This window comes from Apus apus, chromosome 25, assembly GCF_020740795.1.
Source record: "Apus apus isolate bApuApu2 chromosome 25, bApuApu2.pri.cur, whole genome shotgun sequence".
Taxonomy (NCBI): domain Eukaryota; kingdom Metazoa; phylum Chordata; class Aves; order Apodiformes; family Apodidae; genus Apus; species Apus apus.
In genome coordinates, this window is record NC_067306.1 from 264,880 (window position 1) to 286,671 (window position 21,792).

The 21,792-nt window shown below is 58.0% G+C and overlaps 3 protein-coding genes across 6 annotated transcripts; all 3 read right to left on the reverse strand.

Annotated features, from left to right (window-relative positions):
* Positions 1-1,086: 1,086 nt before the first annotated feature.
* G6PC1 (glucose-6-phosphatase catalytic subunit 1) lies at positions 1,087-6,882 on the reverse strand. 2 transcript variants are annotated; one of them, XM_051640592.1, is made up of 6 exons: positions 6,752-6,882; positions 4,323-4,391; positions 3,826-3,935; positions 3,022-3,130; positions 2,703-2,818; positions 1,087-2,198 (listed from the first exon to the last, which is right to left on the reverse strand). In XM_051640592.1, the coding sequence occupies exons 1-6, from the start codon at positions 6,865-6,867 to the stop codon at positions 1,687-1,689; spliced, it is 1,032 nt and encodes a 343-aa protein (XP_051496552.1). In that variant the 5' UTR covers positions 6,868-6,882; the 3' UTR covers positions 1,087-1,686. The 2 variants fall into 2 exon arrangements, with proteins under 2 accessions (XP_051496552.1, XP_051496551.1); XM_051640591.1 differs by lacking the exon at positions 6,752-6,882 and having other exon boundaries at positions 4,323-4,658.
* A 1,300-nt stretch (positions 6,883-8,182) lies between these two features.
* LOC127394376 (membrane primary amine oxidase-like) lies at positions 8,183-21,172 on the reverse strand. 3 transcript variants are annotated; one of them, XM_051640266.1, is made up of 5 exons: positions 20,697-21,172; positions 10,485-11,589; positions 10,102-10,387; positions 9,296-9,425; positions 8,183-9,178 (listed from the first exon to the last, which is right to left on the reverse strand). In XM_051640266.1, exons 1-5 carry the CDS (start codon positions 21,159-21,161, stop codon positions 8,882-8,884), a joined length of 2,283 nt encoding a protein of 760 aa, XP_051496226.1. In that variant the 5' UTR covers positions 21,162-21,172; the 3' UTR covers positions 8,183-8,881. The 3 variants fall into 3 exon arrangements, with proteins under 3 accessions (XP_051496226.1, XP_051496227.1, XP_051496225.1); XM_051640267.1 differs by lacking the exon at positions 20,697-21,172 and adding an exon at positions 16,954-17,273; XM_051640265.1 differs by lacking the exon at positions 20,697-21,172 and having other exon boundaries at positions 10,485-12,162.
* On the reverse strand, positions 12,896-14,565 carry AOC3 (amine oxidase copper containing 3). The gene is made up of 3 exons (XM_051640269.1): positions 14,257-14,565; positions 14,010-14,139; positions 12,896-13,472 (listed from the first exon to the last, which is right to left on the reverse strand). The coding sequence occupies exons 1-3, from the start codon at positions 14,511-14,513 to the stop codon at positions 13,188-13,190; spliced, it is 672 nt and encodes a 223-aa protein (XP_051496229.1). The 5' UTR covers positions 14,514-14,565; the 3' UTR covers positions 12,896-13,187.
* Positions 21,173-21,792: the final 620 nt, after the last annotated feature.

Sequence of the window (21,792 nt, forward strand, 5' to 3'; positions counted from 1 at the left end):
ACGAGCAGAGAGAGCAGCAGCCCCAGCAGAGGAGCGTCCAGCCGAGAGCTTTGCCGCTGCGGAGCAGCGTGGGGGGCTGCGCCCGCGGGGGCTCTGCTGGGGCTCTAGCAGAGCTTGTGCCCGCTGTGCAGGGCTGGCTCCAGAGGGAGCCTTGTCCTGATCCTTCCAGTTGGGATAACGTCTGGGCTGGGAGGAAACGTGTGTGTCTGTCTGTCTGTCTGTGCTGTCTGCCCTGACGGCTTTTGGTGTGTTGGGGCGAGAGGGGAAGGTCCCAAACCCGTGGTGAACAAGGGATGTCACCAGGGCTGTGCTGGCCACCATCTCCCAGGGGCATGGCAGGGTCTGGGCAGGGGAGGTGGCACGTCCCCCGTGTGCCACAGCAGAGAGCACCACTGGTGCTCATAGCTGGGTATGGGGTAAATGCTGCAGGAACTGGTGTTCTGCAGGAGATACTGCATGTGCACATGTACAGTCAGGGAGGAAAAATGTATCTGTACCTTCATATCTATTTTAAACTATCTCAGACTGAGAGAGGATGTTTATTGAGTTAATTGGCAGGTTTTGAAGTCAGCAGGACGAGCCTGTTGCCAGCTTCCTGCTAATGAACTCGGAGCCAGGACATGCCAGCCAGGATAGCTGAGCCAGTTGCAGCAAAGCAGCTGGAGCCGGGAGAGCGGGGCTGGAGGCTGAGCCAGCCCCAACCACCAGGCAGCCCGCAGGCAAACAGCAGCTCTGTCCCCAGCTGAGCCGGCTGGTTTCCAAACCATGCCAGTTTCCATAAGCAGTGAAGTGACACAAGTGTGTCCCTGTTCCTGGCACAAGGTGCACCCAGAAACTCTGGAAAAATGGCATAAAATGCAGCTCACCCCCCTCCCTGCTGCACTGCACCCAAGTGAGAAAACTGACCAAGACCAAGAGAGCCCAGTGCTGCCATTTCTGGGGGTTTGGTTGTGCCTGGTGGGTGATGGTGGGAGCAGCACTCTGGGAGAGACAGCCTTCCTCCAACACTACCAGCAGCCCCCGCTGCAGTCCCTGAGCCTGGGAATGATCCCCATCCCACTTCACCAGCCAGCGAGACCACCAAACTCACCAGCTAAACACACCTTCAGCTTTAATAAAAATACCTCTTGTTGACAGACACACCCGTAGGTGTATATCAATACACCTCAGGGTCAGGGGGGTCCCACAAGCTGGTGCTTTACCTCCAAATCACAGTGTCTGCCCATTCCTGTAACAGAGCTGCCTCACCAGCAGACCCTAAGCACCCATGGGTGAGCACCCTGCTTCTGCTGGTGCTGTCCCAAGCCCTGCAGCCTGGAGGTGGTATGTCCCCATGAGCTGCAGGGCAGTGTGGGGTCTTCCTCCCACTGTTGCTAGGTCCCAGCTGGTGACCCCCACCCGTGGGTGTGGGAAGAGCAGTGGGAGAGCCCTGGGAGCATGGGGCTTGCTGTGCACCAGCTGGCTGCAGCCTGCCTGAGCCTATGGCACGACTGGCTTTGTGTGTCTGTGCCATGGGAGCCACCCAGCAGGGCCACCAGCCTTCGCAGTCGCTCCCAATGTGGAGCCAGTCTGTCCAGATTCAGAGGGCAGCAGTGGCTGGGATGCACCCCTGGTCTGGTGAGTGTCCCCTAGCCCAAAGTGAGGGCAATCACCTGCCTGGGCACAGCATTACCTGCAGGGACATCCCTAGACAGCCTTCTTGTCCTGCGTGGCCAGGAGCTGGGAGAGGCAGTAGGGGATGAGGCCAACGGTGGCCAGAGGCACAGCTGCGCTCTTGCAGAAGGAGAGAAAGTAGAAGAGAAGCTGCATGTGGGAGGGCGGCTTGAAGGCGTCAAAGACATGTAGGATGAGGAGGGAGGTGGTGACACAGCCCAGGCGGAAGGGCAGCTGCTGGGCCTGCTTCCCCCGGCAGCTCTCCAGGTACATGTGGGAATTGAGGGCCAGCCCCAGCCCAAACAGGATGCCCAGGTTACGGAGGAGGCTGGCGAAGGGGGTAGTGTCGATGTGGACCCACTCAGGGCGGGCACACCACTTCCGTGCCTTCTCCAGCGTCCAGAGCAGGTCCACGTCGACTGCCCGCAGCAGCAGGTAGAAGCCCAGAGCAAAGCTGAAGAGGAAGAAGGTGATGCCCAGGTACCGGCAGAGGCTGGCGTGGTAGATGCAACGGATGTGCTGGAAGGTCTTGGCCACGACCATCCCTGGTAGAAATGAAGTGGGAGAGGAGGCAGCACTGATTAGCAAGTGATCACTGCCTTGGGCAGTGGAGACACATGGACCCTGCAGCCCTGGGTGCTCTCGTGGGGGACAAGCCCTCCAGGTGCTCCTGCATGGTCCTGACTGCCCCCATGGCTACTGTTGTGCTGTGTTGCTCACAGATGGCCAATTCTGCACCCTCACCTATAGACAAAGCTTTCACACCCCAAACCCGCCTCTGCCTTCAGGCCACGTTCACTAACCCTCAGAGCCCAGCAGCAGCTGCTGGCAGTGCCCTGCCCACCTGACTGGGACTCATGCCTCTAGTGGGACAGGGACAAAGACATGTCCTGGAGGGGATCCTGCCTGTGACGATGAGGGCAGTAACTGCTGAGCTGTGGATGCAGCTTTGTGTCACCACCCTGCATATGTCCACCAGGCCATGCATCCGTGCTGCAGTTCAGCATGGCAGTGCCACAAGGAAGGGGACGGGGGCTCTGGTGACTCACCTGAGATGACCCCTGCGATGACCTGATGGGGGAAGTGGGCAGCAATGAAGACTCGGGACAGGCAGACGCAGACCTGAACTGCCCAGAAGCCCGTCCAAAGCACCATCCACAGCACCCTGTGAGGGGCAGGTGGACAGGTTGGTGTCAGGGCCAGTTTATCGTGTACCCCGAGCAGTGCCCATCCAGCCCCTCCTGCACACCCCACACAAGTGCCAGGACCTTGACATCTGCCCATGGACTTGTCCCTGGATGGGCTCAGCTGTGCCAGCAGCTTCGAGCAGCCTCTGCCCAGCATGGCTGGTTTTGGTGCACAGCTTACCAGTATTTGAGTGTCCTCGACTGCTTCTTCCCTATGGCAGTGGAGAGGAGGGCTGTCACCATCACGTAGTACACTCCTGCTGCACCCATGGCATGGCCAGAGGGGCTCCCTGGGCAAGATGAGAGCCTCAGATCAGACCCCTGGCTCAGAGCGGGCTGAACTCTTACGTTAGGGGGCCTCCCAGGCAGCAGTCCAGGATCCAGGCAGATTATGCAGAAGGCACTGGCCATCCTCAACAGCTTACACTGACCACACCAGGAACACCTGCAGCCCTTTCCCAGCTCCCATGGAAAGATAATGACAAAGTACAGGCAGAGCAAAGAAGTGGGCAAGCTCCTTCCCCATGGAGCACATGCCTGCAGTTGGGGCTGGAGGGCAGATCAGGGCCCTGGCACAGGCCAGGGCTGTGGCTGAGCACAGGCCAGGGTTTGTGCTGAACTGCCACGTCCGCACCGAGGGTCAAGGTCTGCTCCGTGCAGGGGCTGCCCTGCTCCACCCATGGCGAGCATGGCTGGTGTCCCCGGCAGCGTGGTGGGGCCAGCCCAGGGCTCGGCCGTAATGGCCCCACTCAAGAGCCTGCCAGGAGTGTGTCCTACCAGCAGGCTGCCAGCCTGCACCCCCATGGCATGGTGCCATCCCAGCACCTCCCAACCACCTGCAGGGACCAAGACCCAGCGAGGGGACCTGAGTATGCAGGTTCCTCTGGGTAAGTGCCCACTGCCCCCACTGGGGCTGGGAAACCCTGTTGGGCCTGGGGGATCCTGGAGTGGGGCTTGGGGACCCCATAGGGGCTGAGGGACCTACCAGGGCCAGTCTCACAGGTGAGTGGGAACTGCTGGATCGCTGGGGCTGATGTGTTGCTATAATAGTCTGTCTCATGGACCCACCAGTATGGTCTTTCCCCAAAGAGGATCCTGAAAATAAAATAAAATGGGGTCTGTAGGGATCCTGGGCACCAGAGCAGGTAGGTGGGCACAGCTGCAGTTTTAGCTCTGATCTGGGAACTGTAAGAGGCAAGGGACCCATGAGTGGTCCAGGGTGTCCAGACACACCATCCAGCTAGTCACTTGATCGCAACAGCCAACATTGCCTGTCCACAGCCCCAAAACCTGGGAATGCTGAAATGAAGCTGGGGGAGCCCACCAGCGCACAGGAAGGAGTGACTGCTATCACTGCCAGACTAGGGGCAGAACTCTGGTCTGTGCCTTACGTCAGTGTCAAGGCTAAGAGCACACATCTGGCCAGCATTAGTCCAGCTGTGCCAACACACCTGGAGGGAGCCATGGCACGGGGCCACTCACCACTTGAAGATGAGGTTGAGCCAGTCACCGATCACAGCCACCCAGATGAGCCTGATGCCCACTGTCTCGCTGATGTGGAACCAGATTGGGAAGAGGACAAAGAAAGCATTCCTGAGGTCAGCAGCGAAGGAGATGAAAAGGAACCAGTCCTGGGACCCCTGGAAATGCTCCTGCAGCCAGTGCGTCACCTGGATGCCCTTGTGGTGCAGGAGGTTCATGTTGGCCTCCATCCTGCTCTTCAGTTGCTGCCCCGTGGCACAGCTCAGCCTGCCCTGCGCTCCACCGCGCTGTGGGGTTTTATACCCTGCAGGCTCTTGTTTGCTGCAGGCAGGTCACTTGTCCCAGCACTGATCTTTGGACCCAAAACCACTTTTGCCAAAGGTGCATCACCAGGGGGTTGTTACAAACATGTTTAGAACAACTTACGTAAAAGGGAAAAACAGCTTCAAGGAGCGCGGGGAGCCCCGGCACCAGCACCTTAACCCTTCCCACACTGTCCCCTCTCTGCAGCACATGGTGGCTGCTCCCTCGGGGGGACCCTGCAGCCCTGCTCCTCCTGCAGCCACATGCAACGCTCCAGCTGCTCCTGCTTAGCCCCAGCATTCACTCTGCCATCAGGAAGGAGATCCAAGCACTGCAGAGGTGCCGCAGTCCTGAGCCATGACATTCCTCCCGTCCCTCTGCCATCACCCCGAGCACCTCTGGAGCAGCACAAAGATGTCCAGGAGTGTGGACTGGGTTGTGGGGACATGGTGTGGGTGTCTGGCTGCCCACCACCCCCACAGCAGCTGAAACCTCCAGCTGGTGAGAAAATAGCTTGCTGCCATGGCATTCACCAGGCTGATTTAACTGGGGCTCTGCACAATGGGAAAATTTCCAAGCCATTTCTGGAGCTCCCTGCAGCCTCAGACAGTGAGGCCTGGGGAGATCCTGGCTGCCAGCCATGCTGTTCTGATCTTCGATGTGGGGTTAAAGGACCTTTGCAAGTTAGGTCCTGTAGGAGGGGAGGCATTCCTCCCAGCACAGCTGCCTGGGCTTAACTCTCTCCTGCACCAAACAGCCCTATCAGACCCTGGGATGGAGCCGAACACAGCACTTGTGCGACTGGTGTCAGATCCCTGCCCATGGCCTTTCCCCTCCTCGATCATGCCGTGCTGCCACTGGCAGCCGTGCCAGCACCACAGCTCAAACACCCGGTTCCTCCCCCAGGAAGTTAACGGTGAATGAGTAACATGGAGAGCTCTTTCCAGGAGCCCAAGGACAAAGGGTCAGCCTGGCAGGAGGAACCTCCTTCCCCAGTTCTGTCCAGCCACCACGGCCGCTGGGCACAGACACGCAGCCCAGCACTTGCCACAGCTGAACAGGCAGTGGCCAGTCCCTGGGTGAACAGGACACAAGGTGTTAATGATTAGCAGCCAGTGAAAATGCATCACTTATCTCCCTCCTCGAGAAATGTCAGGTCAAGATCCTTGACCCGCTGCCCTGTGCTGTTTGCCAGGGTGCGAAGCCGGCAGAGGCCGCGTCCGGCGCCGAGTCCTGCCCACCCACAGCAGCTGTGCCCACCTGCACGGCATCGTGGCCCCCGCACAGCCCCAGGAGCCGCGGCCCCTGCAAGGCACTGACACAGCAACTCTTCCTCCCGGGAATACGGGCACCGGCTGCTCTTGGAGCTGGCAGGCCGAGGAAGAAGGATAGTGTTCGCAAACGGCCATGCTCCGCGGGCAGCCGGTGGTTACAGATCTGCCTCACATTCAGCAGCACAACGCGGGGCTGCTGGAGCAGATCTGCACCCACGGACCAGCTGTGTGTCCTCAGCTGCCCTCAGCAGGGCGGCAGCCAGGCCTCTCCCAGTCAGACCAAGCGGCAATTTCGCAGCTGCCATCAGGGAATAGGAAATGCACGTGAAGTGCATTTGCACAGTGGACCAGCACAAGCACTACAGGATCAGCCCCAGCTGCAGAAGCATCCCCGCCTAGGGCTGCTCCTCTCTGTTCCTCCCGGCTCAGCCTCAGGAAACAGACCCAGGCATCCCAGCCCCAAACTGAGCTCCCAACCTACAAAAAAAACCCCAACAAAGGAGAAGCTTGCACAGAAATTGAATAACTTTTGCAAAACAAATACCCCAACAGCTCATTCTAAGGTCCTCAACCAAGAGTGGCTTTGGCCAGCGTGCAGGAATGCAACAGACTTGGCTTCAGCATAAAAAATATTTTGAAACAGTCTGCAACAAACCCTTCCCAAGAGATTTTGCAGCCGAAAATGGGGGCAAAAAGTGTTGGGGGATGGGGACGAGTGCAATCCAGTACCCCTGGAAAATGTCACTGCAGTAAAACTGGGGCCACAGCAGGGAGAAGCTGGGAACCGGGATGGGAGTAGAGAAAAGAAATGGGAGCAGAGAGACAGGACAGGATCAGCCACCTCCCACCTACCAGCATGGCGTGGGAGCGAGCATGAAGCAGTGCTGGTGGAGCTGCGCTGCTGGTGGAGCTGCACTGCAGGCAGAGCGGCCCAGGGCAGCATCACCTGTGTGTGCCAGGCTGTGCATGCCACGGGGCAGGGCTGTGACAGAGCTGCCGGAGTCCTCCCAGTGCAGGCTCCCAGCTCCATGCCCTGCAGCCACTCTGTGGAGCCAGGGCGGCTGCTGCTGGGGACCTCCTAGGCACCATGGGCTTTGGCATCCTGGTCGGTTTGGTCACCAGCTCTGGGAGCACCATGCCAGGCTCTGGCTCATCCCCCAGCACCGCCACACTGGCAGCACTGCTGGCCAGGGACATGCTTTGCCGACTGGCTGGGGTGGCTTTCCCAGGGAAGGAATGAGGCCAGGCTGGGCGTGCTTTATCTCTGCACTGTGTACAATGAGCCTGGGATGAGCCAGCAGCCCAGGTGTGTCTGCCAGGTCAGCAGCTGGTGCTGGGACACAGTGTCCCCATGATTCCCAAGAGAGCAGATGCACCAGGAAGTGCAGGGTGCATGGGTACTGTAACGTGATGTGCCACAGACGGTGCCAATGGTTCGTCCAGAAAGTTCCCAGCCTGCTGCAAGGTCTGGGGCTGGGCTAAGAGCCGGTCGCTGCCAGCACAGGAGCGTGTCTGCACTCACCTGCATCAGCACGTGGGCAGAGTCCAGGAGCCCTCACAAACACAGGACATGCAGCTGCAGGCAGGTACCTGGCCAGCTGGGACCTTCCCCTCCCAGGGGACATGCTTCCTGCTCCCCCTGAGGCCCAGGAGGTGCCCCTGGGGCATGGCTCCTGATGTCACCCCAGGGACCACTGCAGCTTGCCCTGAGCTGTGTCCCCAGGCTGTCTGCTCCTGCCCAACATCCTTTCCCTGTGCTGCAGTGACCTGAGCTGGCTCCTGAGGGAATGTGTTGCTGTCATGAGGGCATCTCAAGCCCCTCACCGTGCGGCCCTGACCAGACTCAGCCCCCAAGGCAAGACGTCAGAGGGGATGGACACCCACCCTACTCCCAGGGACATGTTGGCCAGTCCTTGGCATCTGCAGCCACATGCCAGGGCAGGGCGGTGAGGCTGGAGCTGAACTGCCCTTGCCAAGACCTTCAGTGTCCCCAGGCCAGCTCAGCACAACGGGGGTGGGCTCTGAAGGGTGCAGGATCCTGCCAGGCTGTGCACGCAGCCGGGGTGTGGGAGCAAGGGTCCCCATACCAGGGGGGCTGAGCACACCGGGCAGCAGCCAAGGCCAGCACTGATGAACATGCTCGGTACAGCTGTTACACATTAACTGCCTGTTTGTGTCACATTCCCCGGCAGGAGCCTCCTGCAAGCATCCAGGGTCCAAGAGCACAGTCAGTGCATGCTTGCACAGCCACAGCAGCATCCATGAGCTACACGACAGTTTGGTCAGAAAAGGCTCCAGGAGCTCTTTATTGGGGAGGGTTGGATATGGGGCAGCCCAGCCTGGGGAGTGCCCATCCTACAGCCCTGCAGGATGCTCCTCCTGCTGCCCCTGTCCCTTGTCCCTGACCCCAGAGCCTGGTACTGCCACAGTAGCCAGAACTCAGCATCACCTGGGTCTCAGCAGCCCCGGACCCACGGTGGCCATGAGGCCAGGGTGGATATTTTGGGTGTCTGGAGCCGTTGGCCACCACACTACCACACTAGGCCAACCTGGGCACAGCCTCGCTGTGGACCACAAATCCAAGGGGAGCTGTGGCTCTATGCAGTGCCCAGCCCTGCCAGTACCACCACCCTGCGTGCACACACCTACCTTGGGGAGGCAGCAGGCACCCGGTGCCAGAGGAGGGGAGTGGCTGTAGGCATCACACAGCACTTCTGGTGGCAGCATGGATGGAGTCTCTCAAAATCACTGCCAGGGGCTGTTTTCCAGAGGCTTTGAGCTCATCTTCAGCAGTATTGTGGTGCCAAAATGAGAGCTGAGCTGCTCTGAAAACCTGACCCTGAGCATGCAACATGCTGGGGATGTGGAGAGCAAGTCCTGGCGGCAGAACCAGCCTGTGCCCACGGCTGGACCCCCCAGCTGTCCCTCAGACAACCCACACCCACAGGGACAGGGGCAGTGGTGGCCCCATCCCTGTCTCCTTCAGAGCCCATTGGGCGGTGGGGCCAGGCTGAGGTTGAGGAACCCCCCGTAGCGGAAGCGGGGCAGGTGGGGGGCGCAGGAGGGGGGTGGGCAGGCCAGCTGGTTGGTCCCACATGCACCCACATCCTGCGCCTCACTGAAGTAGATGCTGTCAGGCGAGTCCACTGAGGGGTCTTCATCAAAGTAGTTGTAGGGCCTCAGGAAAAAGCCGACACCGTTGCCCACGGTCACCGTGTTGGGGACATCTTCAGCATGGGGGATGTGCAGGAACCCCACAGATACCCAGGCAACCAGATCCTGGGCAGGAGGGGAGCCAGGCACCCGTCAGAGCCCTTCCAGCCCTAGCCCCCACATGCCAAACTGGGCAGCTGTTGGGGTGCTCAGCCCCCCTCTGCCTGGGGGACCCCAGCTCACCTCGTTGGTGATGGTCTCGTTGTTGATGAAGTCGGCGAAGGCAACAGTTGGTGTCCAGGGGTCATTCTGGTTGTAGATGCTGGTGCTGGTGGGCTCCTCCTCCTTCCTCCGGGTGACAGCCAGCTGGTACCTGTCAGCATGGGGAGCAGAGAGGCTTGTCCCCACCAGCTCAAAGCTGAACACTGTGGCATGGCTGCATGAGGGTTCATCCCCAAACCCAGGAGGGATGCTTGGGGACACAGACTCTTCTGGGCTATGGAGGGACAGGGCTGGCAGGGACTTTGGGGTTCAGTTGTTGCCTGTGGCGACTCCAGCACAACTGGGAAACATGACCATATCCAGGCTTGATGCTGCTGCCTGCTGCATGACACACTGACTGCAGCTGCGGCCATTTTTAACCCCTACAGCCTCCCAGAGAACATGAGTTGTTAAATTTCACTGTGGCAGAGACCAGCTCTGTGCTTATCCCAAGCATTTTGCAAAATACATCCTGTCCTACATGAAGATGTCAAGATCTGGGGATGCTAGTGCTTCCCTTGGGAGTTCATCTTACAGCCTGGTTATCCTCACAGGGACAAACACATCTGATTGCTCTACATTAATCTTATCTGGGGTCAGATTCCTGTCTGTGAACTACTGTGAACAGATGTCATTGAGCAACTTTTAAAGGGATTTTCAGAGTCAAAAAATATGCACGTTCAGTGCTTAACCCTTCCCTGCAGCCTAGCACAGCCTCACTGGGCTGCATCAGACCCCCTATCTTTGGGGAGGAGGGGGACACACTCTGTGTGCACCCCGAAACCCACCTGCCCCAGCTGATGGCCCTCTCCATGGAGCTGCTGGCAGGCAGGTGCTCCCCGGCAGAGCTGGTGATCTGGAGCCGATAGCTGCGTGGATGCCCCCACTTGTTGGGCTTGGGGCTGGTGAAGGAGAGGTAGCGGGGCAGGGGGGCCTGGAGCGGGAAGGCTGCCTCATCCTCCCTCTCCAACCTCTCCCTCCGGAGGTACAGCCTCTCCATGGTGTTCTGCATGCTCCAAGGATCTTTCACAAGCTCATAACTCATATCCTGGGTCTCCACAGAGTTCAGCTGCCCTGTGAAGCAGAAGGGAAAACCTCTTGAGCACTGCACCCCAGGCAGAGCTGCAGCCCACAGCAAACCGTGGCTGTGCACAAAAGCACCCAGACCTACCGTCAACATCCAGGTCCACCTTGTAGTGCATGTGGTGGAGGTGCATCGTCCCCAGCGTGTGTGGACCAACCCTGTTGCCATAATCAGTGCCTTGACCATAGAAGAAGGAGGAGCTGATGTAGCCAGTGGCATGCACCCGGACCTCCACAGCCCCACTGCTGTGGAACATGAAGTCCCAGATGTAGTCGTAGTTGATGAGGGTGGAGATGGCACGGATGACCAGGGTGTTTTTCCGCAGCCCACCGTAGTACAAGGACTGCGAGTCAGAGAAGTGGCGCCGCAGAGGGAGAGCAGCATCATGCTCAAAAATGCAGAGTGAGTTTTGGTTGGTTTTGGGGGTCTCTGACTCTGCCAAGTAGTGCTGGTCCATGTAGGTCGCTGTGTAGGGGCAGTCAAGGCCACGGACGAGCTCGTAGGCAAACCTGCCAATGCCGAAGCTCCCATCGAGGTAGCGAGTTGACATGCCCCCTGGGCAGTTCGAGCCATACAGAGCTAAGGCTTCCTGGAGACTCAGCTCGTAGATAATCCTCTCCCCACGGAACCTGATGTCAAAGAGGCGTGGGCCAGAGTTGGGGCTCATGCCAAAGGTGATGCTCCAGCCCTGGAAGGTGACATGGTTATCCCGGACACTGTAGCGGGGACCCAGGGGCTCGTACTGCAGTGGCCCCATGGAGCCAGGCGGGCGCCGGGGTCTCATTGAGCCCAGCACCACTTCAGCCAGGGGTTTCTTGATCCTCACAACCTCCAGCATGTTGGCCACAAATGCATTCTCCAGATCCCCTGTGCTGGGAAAGTACTGGCCGTTGTAGAAGACTTTGCGCAGCTGCCACTGGGAGACATGGAGGTCCCCATGCTCCACCAGCACCTCCAGACCCACTGGTGAGAGGTAGTAGCCAGTGCCTGCCACATTGTGGAAGAGGACAAACCAGGTCGTGCGGTCGCCAGACTTGAAGCCCCGTGGGGCCGTGGTGAGGATGGCCAGGTCGGTCCCGTCGGACTCGCAGCATGCAGCCAGGAAGCGCCGTGCCTTTCTCAACTCCCGCTGGATGAGAGCATTGATATCCATGTACTCCTTGCCGGTGACATGTCTGCGGTGGTAGGGCACCTTCCCCCCGTACTTCTGCACCGTGACGTCCCGGTGATATGCCGGTGTCGGCAGCGGACCCACCACGTACTCGGTGACATTGGGGTCCGGCTGGTTCCCAAAGTACAGCACAGCCAGCGCCTCCCGGGGGGGGCGAGCCCCCCCCTTGTCCAGGAACTGCAGCACCTCCGCCTTGGCAGGGACCTGCACGTCCACCGAGGCGATGCAGCTGTCGGAGGGCTTGGCACGCGAGGCGTCCACCAGCTGCACCCCGAGGTGCCCCTGCAGGTACCGCACCACTTGCACCATCTCCTCGGGGGTCAGATCAGCAAAGACCAGGCTCTGGCCGTCACCGGTGTCCTCCTGCGCCGGGGGCTGGTGCTGGCACGGGCTGGGGGCCCTTCCTCTGGTCAGCAGCACACAGACTAAGGCAAAGATCGTGGCTAGAGCCAGAACGAGCAGGACGAGCACCGTCTTCACGTTCATGTCTGCTGCTGGCCCTGAGGCACTGGTGCTCCTGCAGCCGAGCAGGGCGGCTTTCCAGCTGCAGAGTTCTCCCAGCTATCCAACAACAGAAGAGGCTGGGTTTGGTTGGGTTTGATTTTTTTTCCCCTTGTTTTCTCAACAGCAAATAACCCAGAGGAACTTACTAGGAGGGCACAGGGGGATGTTCTGAGATGTGCCTGGGATTTGCTGGAAACCATAAAAGGCAACTTAGCTTGGCTCTGCTTCCCCCAGTGAGTCATAATTTAAAGTAAACTTAATACTTCTGCATCTGTCCTTCCTAATCCTTGGCTATGGGCTATGAGGAGGGCTCGAGGGCTCCAGAGCCCCCCCCAAGTGTCCTGGCATGGGGCAGTGGCACTGGACATGCTGCACAGCTTCTGCACTGTGGATCTGGCCCTGTCGAGCTGTGACAGACCCAGGAGCTGCCACGAAGCTGAGGATCAGCTGGTTTGGGCAGAGCCATCCGTGGGGATGGGGGTGGCTCAGGGACAGTGGGACCCCCCCTTGCTACAGTCCCCTCTGGTCCCCTCACTGCACCGCGGGCGGGTGCCCGAGAGCTGCAGCCCGTCAGGTGCTGGCTCTGCCCCAGCCTCACCCCGGGCAGCCGCTGAGCTCGGTCCCAGCGCCCGCCCCGGGGCGCCCGAGGACAGACGAGGGACGGGCTGGACCGTCCTGTGCCCAGAGCCTCGCTGCTGGCTGGATGCAGGAAACACGGAGCAGCCCCAGCACCCTGCCCAGCAGACAATGCTGAAAGTTGCAAGAACGAGACACAGGAGAGCGCTGGATCGGGATAATTTTCTTTTTTTTTTTTTGGCCTGAGATAGACACTACACAGCGCTTGCTTCTACAGCAGAGGAACAGGATTTTCTCTTCACTTCCCTCCTGCAACAGCTCAAATTCAGCAATTAACAGAGATAACATAGACTGTTGTCTGGCTTCATGCCAGGAAGATTATGCTTCCCTTTTAAAGAGCACTATTAAAAAAGCAATGATAAAAAAAATTAAGCCATTGCACAACTGGAAATTGAGACAACTTCACTAGAAACCTGAAAATCTGAGAGAACAGTCAACCTGGTACCTCTGACTGTGTCTCCTAACACTGTCCTGTAGTGTTAGAGCCTGCTCACGTTCTGGAAGCCATCATAGGTGAATGGGAGGAAGTTTGGCAAACAAGAGGCGGTTTTGGGCAGGCACGCGATAGGGTTGATATCACATGTCGTGAAGTCCTGCTCGCTGGTGAAAAATACACCATCGTGAGAGTATATGGAGGGGTCCAGGTCATAGTAGTTGTAGGGTCTCAGGAGAAAGCCGACTGAGTTTCCCACTGTCACAGTGTTGGGAATATCCTCAGAGTGTGGGATGTGAAGGAAACCAGCAGTTATCCAGGCAACCAAGTCCTAGGTAGGGAAGAGCCACAAGACTGGTTATTTCTGAAGGCTGCAGTGACTGAAATCTGCGCAGGGGCCATAGAAAGTTAGAGGAGAGCAGGAGAGGACCTCCACAGGCACAAGCCTGGCTATGTTATCACGTGCCAAGCTCCCTTGGCCTGGGAAAGATCCCCTTCCTTTCCCGGAGACCTGCCCTCAGCCACAGCTGCAGACACCCACCCAGCAGAAGGGCCCTTGCCCTGACCCCCACAGCCAAGCCCTGGCCTCACAGAGATTTTCCTGACATTTTGCCAGCATTTCTCCCTCAGGAGAAACGAGCTCTGTACATCAATGTACACCCTCTGACCAAAGCACCAAGCAGACACACAGAAAAGCAGATGCTCAAACCCACTGTTCTCGTTCCCCAGGGCTGCTGCTCTCCCGGCTGCGCCTGCTGTGCCGCGGGCGATACCGGGGTCACACAGCTGTCCTGGTGGAGATGCCAGGATGACTCAGCCCTTGGGGCAGCTCTCGAGATCCTGCTCTGCCTGGGGGACCCCAGCTCACCTCGCTGGTGATGGTCTCGTTGTTGATGAAGTCAGCGAAGGCAACAGTTGGTGTCCAGGGGTCATTCTGGTTGTAGATGCTGGTGCTGGTGGGCTCCTCCTCCTTCCTCTGGGTGACAGCCAGCTGGTACCTGAGGTTAGGAGAAGAGTCAGGAGCAGCTCCCTGAGGCAGGGCAGGGCTAAAAGCCAGCTCCCCAGAGGCTTTGAGCACCTCTGAGAACACACCATGACCATCAGAGCAGCCTGACCTTGCCCAGCTGATGGCCCTCTCCATGGAGCTGGCTTCAGGGACATGGTCGCCTGCAAAACTGGTGATCTGGATCCTGTAACCACGCTGGTGGCCCCACTTGTTCTTGCTATTGGCTGCAAAGTAGATGTATCTGGGCATCTTTGACTGGAGCCGGAAGGCAGCCTGGTCCTCTGTGTCCAGGATTTTCTTGGTGAGTCGTGGCCGCTCTATCTGCTGCTCTGGGCTCCAGGGAGCCCGGATCATCTCAAACACCATATCATGGGCCACCAGGGAGTTTTTAACTCCTATGAAGCAAAAACAAAATTTACTGAAGAGTGTCCCTGCAGTTCCTTGTTCCCCACAGACATCACTGCGGCCAGAGCTCACCCTCCCCATCCCTCCCTTCCCACGCCCCAGGCTCCAAATACTGGCTCCTGCCCATGGGAGAGGTTGTGGCTCCACAGCTGCCCAGCAGCAGGACTGCACGTAGCGTACATTAATCTCTGGCTGTACGTGTCTGACCCCGTCAGCTCCATGCTGTGGCAGACACCACGGTCCACAGGGACAAGCAGAGAAGCTTGTCCTGGGGCAGGAGAACAGGTTTGCTTCCCAGTGAAAGCACAGTCTAATTAACTCAAGCGCCTGCTGGCCCAGGCACTGTTCATGCTCATCAGCATTTGTCCTGCTGTGGGAAACTGTTCTTTTTCTTCCCCACACAAGTCTAAACAAAATGCCCTGGGAAGGGCCCAGCTCTGAGCACATTTGCACATCACAGAGCTGGTGCTGCACAGGTCTTACCACAAAGAAGAGTCATGAGACAGAGGCTTGGAGCAACAGGAGGGGCACAAGAACAGGAAGAAAAGATGCCATCCAGGCAGAAGATGGCAAAGAGCTAGCTGAGAGCACTCCAGGGCCAGTTTGGCTTCAGTGGAGGGGCTGGTGCTCATCACCATGCTTATTTCTACCCTTTTATGATGTGAACAAAACTTCTAACCAATCAACTCCCCTTACAGTCGTAGTAGTGACACCTTGATTTCATCTGACTTTTCCCTGTTCTTGCAGTTTTGCAATTCCCCATTTTTACCTAAGGACTCAAAGCTTATCCTAAACCAACGTTGAACAATCCTTACATTTGTGTTTCCAAATGAAAAAGAAATGGGGACAATTTTAATAGATGGCAGGGGCATGCAGCAAACGCAATTTCAGCAGGAGCATCAGGACAGATTTGTGGCTTAAATGGCAGAAGATCTAGAAAACTGCAGATGAAGTGGCCATTGCTGCTGTGAGCAAAGGACACCTTGAACGCAGCAACAGGCAGCAGAGCCCCCAGCTCGGAGCTGGCCACCAGCCCCACACCTTCCCAGCATGCCCGCAGCCCTGTGGAGGGGGCAGCTGCCTGTTTCACTCACACGTGAGCAGCAGGAACAGCTTGAAAAAGCTGCAGGACGCAGGAATGTGAGCTGGAAACCACATACCAACAAACCAGCTTGACTGTGACGCTGGCTATCATTTGGGGCTCAGGACAGGGCATGGAGGGAAAAATCAAAGATGTCAAGTTTGGGAGTCTAAAAGTACTCAGGGAGAGCACAAAGGAGAGAGGAGAACCAGACCTACCTCCCACATCCAAGTCCACTTTATAGTTGATGGAATGGGTGTGTACTGTACCCAGCGTGTGCTCCCAAACCCTATTGCCGTATCTCAGACCATCCCCGTGGAGGAAGGATGAACTCGCGTAGCCCGTGGCCTGGACCTTGCCTTCAATGGCCCCACTCTGGTAGAAGATGAAGTCCCACACGTAGTCGTAGTTGCCCACGGTCGTAATGGACCGAACGACCAGCGCAGAGTTGACCAGCCCCCCATAGTAAAGTGACTGCAAGTTGGAGTAGTGGCGCCTCAGAGGAGAGCCCAGGTTATGCTCAAAGATGCAGAGGGCATTTTTACTAACTCGAGGGACCTGGGAATGAGCCAGGTAGTGGACATCAAGGTACGTTGCTAAATAGGGGCAGTCAACCCCTCGCACCAAGGGGGAGGTGTAGCGCCCGATGCCAAAGCTGCCATCCATGTACCTGGTGGACATCGCTCCAGGGCAGTTGGAGCCGTACACAGACAGCGCCTCTTGGACGCTGATTTCGTAGGCCACCCTCTCCCCCTTGTGTCGGATGTCAAACAGGCGCAGGCCCGTGTTCACGCTCATCCCAAAGGCAAAGCTCCAGGCCTGGAAGACGACGTGGTTGCTCCGGACACTGTAGCGGGGACCCTGGGGCTCGTACTGCAAAGGGAACAGGGTGGCCGAAGGCGCTCGGGGCTTCATGGATGAGAAGTCCCCATCCTTCGGCGCTTTCCTCACCTTCTCCACCCTGATGCGACCCTGCACATAGGCACTCTCCAGCTGAACCATGTCCCTGTAGTACTGCCCATTGTAGAAGACCTTGCTCACCGCCCACCGGGAGATGTCCAGGCTGCGGTGGTCCACCAGAACCTCCAGCCCCACGGGGTGCAGGAAGAACCCGCTCACATTCTGAAACATGATGAACCAGGACTTACGGTCTCCAGACTGGAAGCTGTGTGGGGCTGTAGTTTGAAAGGCCACGTTGGTGCCATCGTACTCAAGCACTTCTTTCAGGAAGGTCGGGGCTGCAGCAAATGCCGTTGTCTTTATGAACGCTTCAGCCGCCTGGTACTCACTGCCCAGCATCGGTCTGCGGTGGTAGGGCACCTTCCCCCCGTACTTCTGCACCGTGACGTCCCGGTGATACGCCGGTGTCGGCAGCGGACCCACCACGTACTCGGTGACATTGGGGTCCGGCTGGTTCCCAAAGTACAGCACAGCCAGCGCCTCCCGGGGGGGCCGAGCCCCCCCCTCGTCCAGGAACTGCAGCACCTCCGCCTTGGCAGGGACCTGCACGTCCACCGAGGCGATGCAGCTGTCGGAGGGCTTGGCACGCGAGGCGTCCACCAGCTGCACCCCGAGGTGCCCCTGCAGGTACCGCACCACTTGCACCATCTCCTCGGGGGTCAGATCAGCAAAGACCAGGCTCTGGCTTGTGGACCTCATTTTCTCCACAATGTGGGGCTGGGACTCACAGCTGGGTGATTGCTTCCCCCGGCTCAGCAGCATGCAGGAGAGAACAAAGATGATCACTGCAGCCCCAACCAGTAGAACGCAGGGAAGTTTGGGATTCATCTTTCCAAGTGTAGAGACGGCAAGCAGGGTTTGGCTGCAGCATCCAGAATACGTCCCTCACCTGCAGACCTGGCTCTTAATTCACTTGCTGACTGTGGGCGTAAAGGCGTCACTTGCGAGGTGGGGAGGGAGCCTGGAGCATCTGCAGGACTCCCAGAGCAGGTGACAGGTTCCAGCCAGCTCAGCCTGTTTTCTCCCCAACCCAGACACCCCGAGGAAAGCAGCAGGGGAGCTGGTGCCTGACTCACTCCCCAAGCTACTGATGGGTTTCTCTGCTGCAGAGTGGCACCTGGAAGAGTCCCGGCCCCAGTCTGCCCAAGAGGCCTTTGCTTCTCCCAGTATCTCCCAGGACATGCTGTCCCACTCCTGAGGGAGCGTAGCAACACCGGGGGAGGCTTGGCCAGCCCTGCTCCTTCTCCACCCTGGTGCCCTGGAACCAGCCCCACTCCCCTGGAGGGCCAGTCTAAGCAGGTGCTGCAGGAGAGCCCAAGACCTGCCAGCTCCCCACCACCTCCACGTTGCCATTCTCCATCACAACCAAGTCCCTCCCAACCCTGAGGGTATGGACCCGGTAGCTCCAGCCCAGTTCTAGCTGTGGGCAGATTGGCCGAGACAGAGGAAGCTCCCTGGTGAGAACAGGCAGTGCTCATCAACTCCTAGCAGCAGCTGCGAGGGACAAGCAGCAGCTGGAATGGCTGCAGCAGGAAGAGCAGAGGCTGCAGGATCCAACCCCAGGCAGCCATCCTAGCCCCACCCCAGTGGACACGATCCTTGGACAAGAACTGCCATGGACAGAAATGGTTACCACCAGGCAACAGTTCAGTGCTCCTGATTGCATGGTTGACCTTCCCTGGGAAGGAGAACAGCAAGCAGCCCTGAGGGGGCAGCAAGGGGCTGGGGCCACCCCACTGCAGGTGACCTCCAGCACGGCCACCAGCTGCTGCGTGGCTGGTCCTGCTGCGCCCAGCAGCGCTCGCCACAGACGGCAAGGATGGGTTCTTGGAGAGTATGTCCCCTCCTGGTGGGACAGTCTGAGGCACAGGCAGGAGGGGCTGAAACCTCTGCCGCACTGGATCAATTTACCACACTTACGATCATGTTAATTTAGGAACTCCTGTTTTCATTCTCATTTATAGGTGGGGAATAATTGCCCTTTTTCCCTGCAGGTCCCACATGATCGCACTGGAGGCAGCTGCACTTTGATGTAACTAGTTCTCCAACTACTCCCCACAACCCAGGAGACAGCATGGGTTACTGGAGCTGTGCTTCTCCTCAGGCTGGCTCAGATGCAGTCCACTGCCTACTCGTGAGCCCTTTCATCCTGCGCACGTGTAAAACACTTTCTCCCCCACCTTTTACAGGAGCAGGTTTTGATAACAAACACCTGATGCTGCCAGCCTGGGCCCCAGCACCACCACCACTGCCCTTGCACCTTCCCTGACTGCAGTTACTGGAACAGCACAGCCTTTAAGAGGAAGCAAAGCTGCCCCATCCACTGAGCATCTTTGTGACTCCCACAGTGATGCCAACGCTTCACTGCTCAGCCTGGAGCTGCAGGAGCTGCTCCTGGACTCAAATAACCCTCAGCAGGAATCTGCCGCCAGAAACTGTGACTGTGCAGGAGCAGGGGAATTCACTGGCTCACTGCAGCAGCTCTGCAGCCCGAGACTCAGGATCCAGATGACAAGAGTTTCCTGAAAAGAGAAGCGGGGACAGAGCTGCTCAAGCTCAGCCCTGCGAGCACTGGTCCATCTGCCCTGCTTTACAAGGGCAGATGAGATAGGAAAAGGGCTTTCCCAGGCTACAGGGAGCACCAGGAGCAGCAGCAGGGAGCAGGATGACACCTCTAGCCCAACAGACAGGGCTGCGTCTCTCGGTCTGCCTGGCCCTGCTTGTGGCAACACACGCTGTGCCAGCCCTGAGGCCTCAAGGAAACACAAACATTTTTCAGCTACTACCTTTCATACTTTCCCTGGGCTGAACACAGAGCTGCCAGACAACCCACACTGTCTTCAACTCGATGACCTTGACAGGCTCCTTTCTACAAAGGAAAAAAATTTTGCAACTAAAGAAGAGGTTAGGAGAGGGATACTAAAGACTAGGAGGCAATCGCCCCCAAAGCTCTGGGGTTTACCAGTGTAATGACAGACATTAAGGAAATACTCAGACCTACCTCCCACGTCCAAGTCCACTTTATAGTTGATGGAATGGGTGTGTACTGTACCCAGCGTGTGCTCCCAAACCCTATTGCCGTATCTCAGACCATCCCCGTGGAGGAAGGATGAACTCGCGTAGCCCGTGGCCTGGACCTTGCCTTCAATGGCCCCACTCTGGTAGAAGATGAAGTCCCACACGTAGTCGTAGTTGCCCACGGTCGTAATGGACCGAACGACCAGCGCAGAGTTGACCAGCCCCCCATAGTAAAGTGACTGCAAGTTGGAGTAGTGGCGCCTCAGAGGAGAGCCCAGGTTATGCTCAAAGATGCAGAGGGCATTTTTACTAACTCGAGGGACCTGGGAATGAGCCAGGTAGTGGACATCAAGGTACGTTGCTAAATAGGGGCAGTCAACCCCTCGCACCAAGGGGGAGGTGTAGCGCCCGATGCCAAAGCTGCCATCCATGTACCTGGTGGACATCGCTCCAGGGCAGTTGGAGCCGTACACAGACAGCGCCTCTTGGACGCTGATTTCGTAGGCCACCCTCTCCCCCTTGTGTCGGATGTCAAACAGGCGCAGGCCCGTGTTCACGCTCATCCCAAAGGCAAAGCTCCAGGCCTGGAAGACGACGTGGTTGCTCCGGACACTGTAGCGGGGACCCTGGGGCTCGTACTGCAAAGGGAACAGGGTGGCCGAAGGCGCTCGGGGCTTCATGGATGAGAAGTCCCCATCCTTCGGCGCTTTCCTCACCTTCTCCACCCTGATGCGACCCTGCACATAGGCACTCTCCAGCTGAACCATGTCCCTGTAGTACTGCCCATTGTAGAAGACCTTGCTCACCGCCCACCGGGAGATGTCCAGGCTGCGGTGGTCCACCAGAACCTCCAGCCCCACGGGGTGCAGGAAGAACCCGCTCACGTTCTGAAACAAAGCAAACCAGGTGATCCGATCTCCAGACTGGAATCCACGGGGAGCAGCTGTCAGGGCAGCCAGATTGGCTCCATCATACTCCATGACTTGCCTCATGAAAGATGGAGCTGCAGGGAACACCTGGCTTTTCAGAAACCCTCCAATCTGTGTGTATTCCACAGCCAGTGTGGGTCTGCGGTGGTAGGGCACCTTCCCCCCGTACTTCTGCACCGTGACGTCCCGGTGATACGCCGGTGTCGGCAGCGGACCCACCACGTACTCGGTGACATTGGGGTCCGGCTGGTTCCCAAAGTACAGCACAGCCAGCGCCTCCCGGGGGGGCCGAGCCCCCCCCTCGTCCAGGAACTGCAGCACCTCCGCCTTGGCAGGGACCTGCACGTCCACCGAGGCGATGCAGCTGTCGGAGGGCTTGGCACGCGAGGCGTCCACCAGCTGCACCCCGAGGTGCCCCTGCAGGTACCGCACCACTTGCACCATCTCCTCGGGGGTCAGATCAGCAAAGACCAGGCTCTGGCTGTCACCGGTGTCCTCCTGCGCCGGGGGCTGGTGCTGGCACGGGCTGGGGGCCCTTCCTCTGGTCAGCAGCACACAGACTAAGGCAAAGATCGTGGCTAGAGCCAGAACGAGCAGGACGAGCACCGTCTTCACGTTCATGTCTGCTGCTGGCCCTGAGGCATTCACTGCAGCTTTCAGAGCAGGGTTTCCAGCTGCTGCCTCTGTCAAGTTTATGCTGCACTGGATGGATTAACACAGAAAGTACAAAGGACTGGGAGAGGCTAGGGGAGGAGAACTGAAATTTGTGGTGACCAGAAAGAGCAGATCTCCTCTCTCTGTCCTCCTCCACAAGCAGTGCCCTGAAAGAACGACTGGAGATGTAGGGTCAGTGACTCAGACAAGTTTCACATAATTCCATTACTTTTTCAGTCCAACCTGGCTTCCTGAGGCTGCCTGTGAAAACGAAGATCCTGTAGCCAGCCTGAGGTGGCTGAGACCATGGTGAGACTTTGACAGGCTGGGAATTGTTGCCACACCATAGAATTTCACCTCTTTGCAACTCACTGAATTTCCTTGTTTGTCAGGCTGTTTCCTTGTAAATATTCTCCCTGGCAGCACGATTCCAAGCTTGGAGTTACTTTTTATTTTTATTTTTTTAGTCTTCCACATGGAAGCCTTTGCTGAAAACACATCCATCTGTGTAGCAGTAGAAAAACTTTGGCAGGCAAGGAGATAGGTAGTTCAGGATAAGACTCAGGCCCCAAGGCACTGTGAACACTGGCTCTCAGTC

Bases quoted from the DNA above. Each gene is read 5' to 3' on its own strand.
- AOC3 (XM_051640269.1), bottom strand. From the start codon at position 14,513: ATGGTGTTTGAGATGATCCGGGCTCCCTGGAGCCCAGAGCAGCAGATA. The intron at 14,140-14,256 runs GTCAGGCTGCTC...TCCTAACCTCAG, and splicing joins AGGGCCATCAGCTGGGCAAG to GTACCAGCTGGCTGTCACCC. The intron at 13,473-14,009 runs GTGAGCTGGGGT...TTCCCTACCTAG, and splicing joins ACGAGACCATCACCAGCGAG to GACTTGGTTGCCTGGATAAC.
- LOC127394376 (XM_051640266.1), bottom strand. From the start codon at position 21,161: ATGAACGTGAAGACGGTGCTCGTCCTGCTCGTTCTGGCTCTAGCCACG. The intron at 11,590-20,696 runs GTGCCCTACCAC...TACGGGGGGAAG, and splicing joins TGCAGAAGTACGGGGGGAAG to GTGCCCTACCACCGCAGACA. The intron at 9,426-10,101 runs GTGGGTTTCGGG...CCATGCTGACAG, and splicing joins AGGGCCATCAGCTGGGGCAG to GTACCAGCTGGCTGTCACCC.
- G6PC1 (XM_051640591.1), bottom strand. From the start codon at position 4,552: ATGGAGGCCAACATGAACCTCCTGCACCACAAGGGCATCCAGGTGACG. The intron at 3,131-3,825 runs GTAGGTCCCTCA...CATCTTGCCCAG, and splicing joins CACCTGTGAGACTGGCCCTG to GGAGCCCCTCTGGCCATGCC. The intron at 2,199-2,702 runs GTGAGTCACCAG...CATTTCTACCAG, and splicing joins CATCGCAGGGGTCATCTCAG to GGATGGTCGTGGCCAAGACC.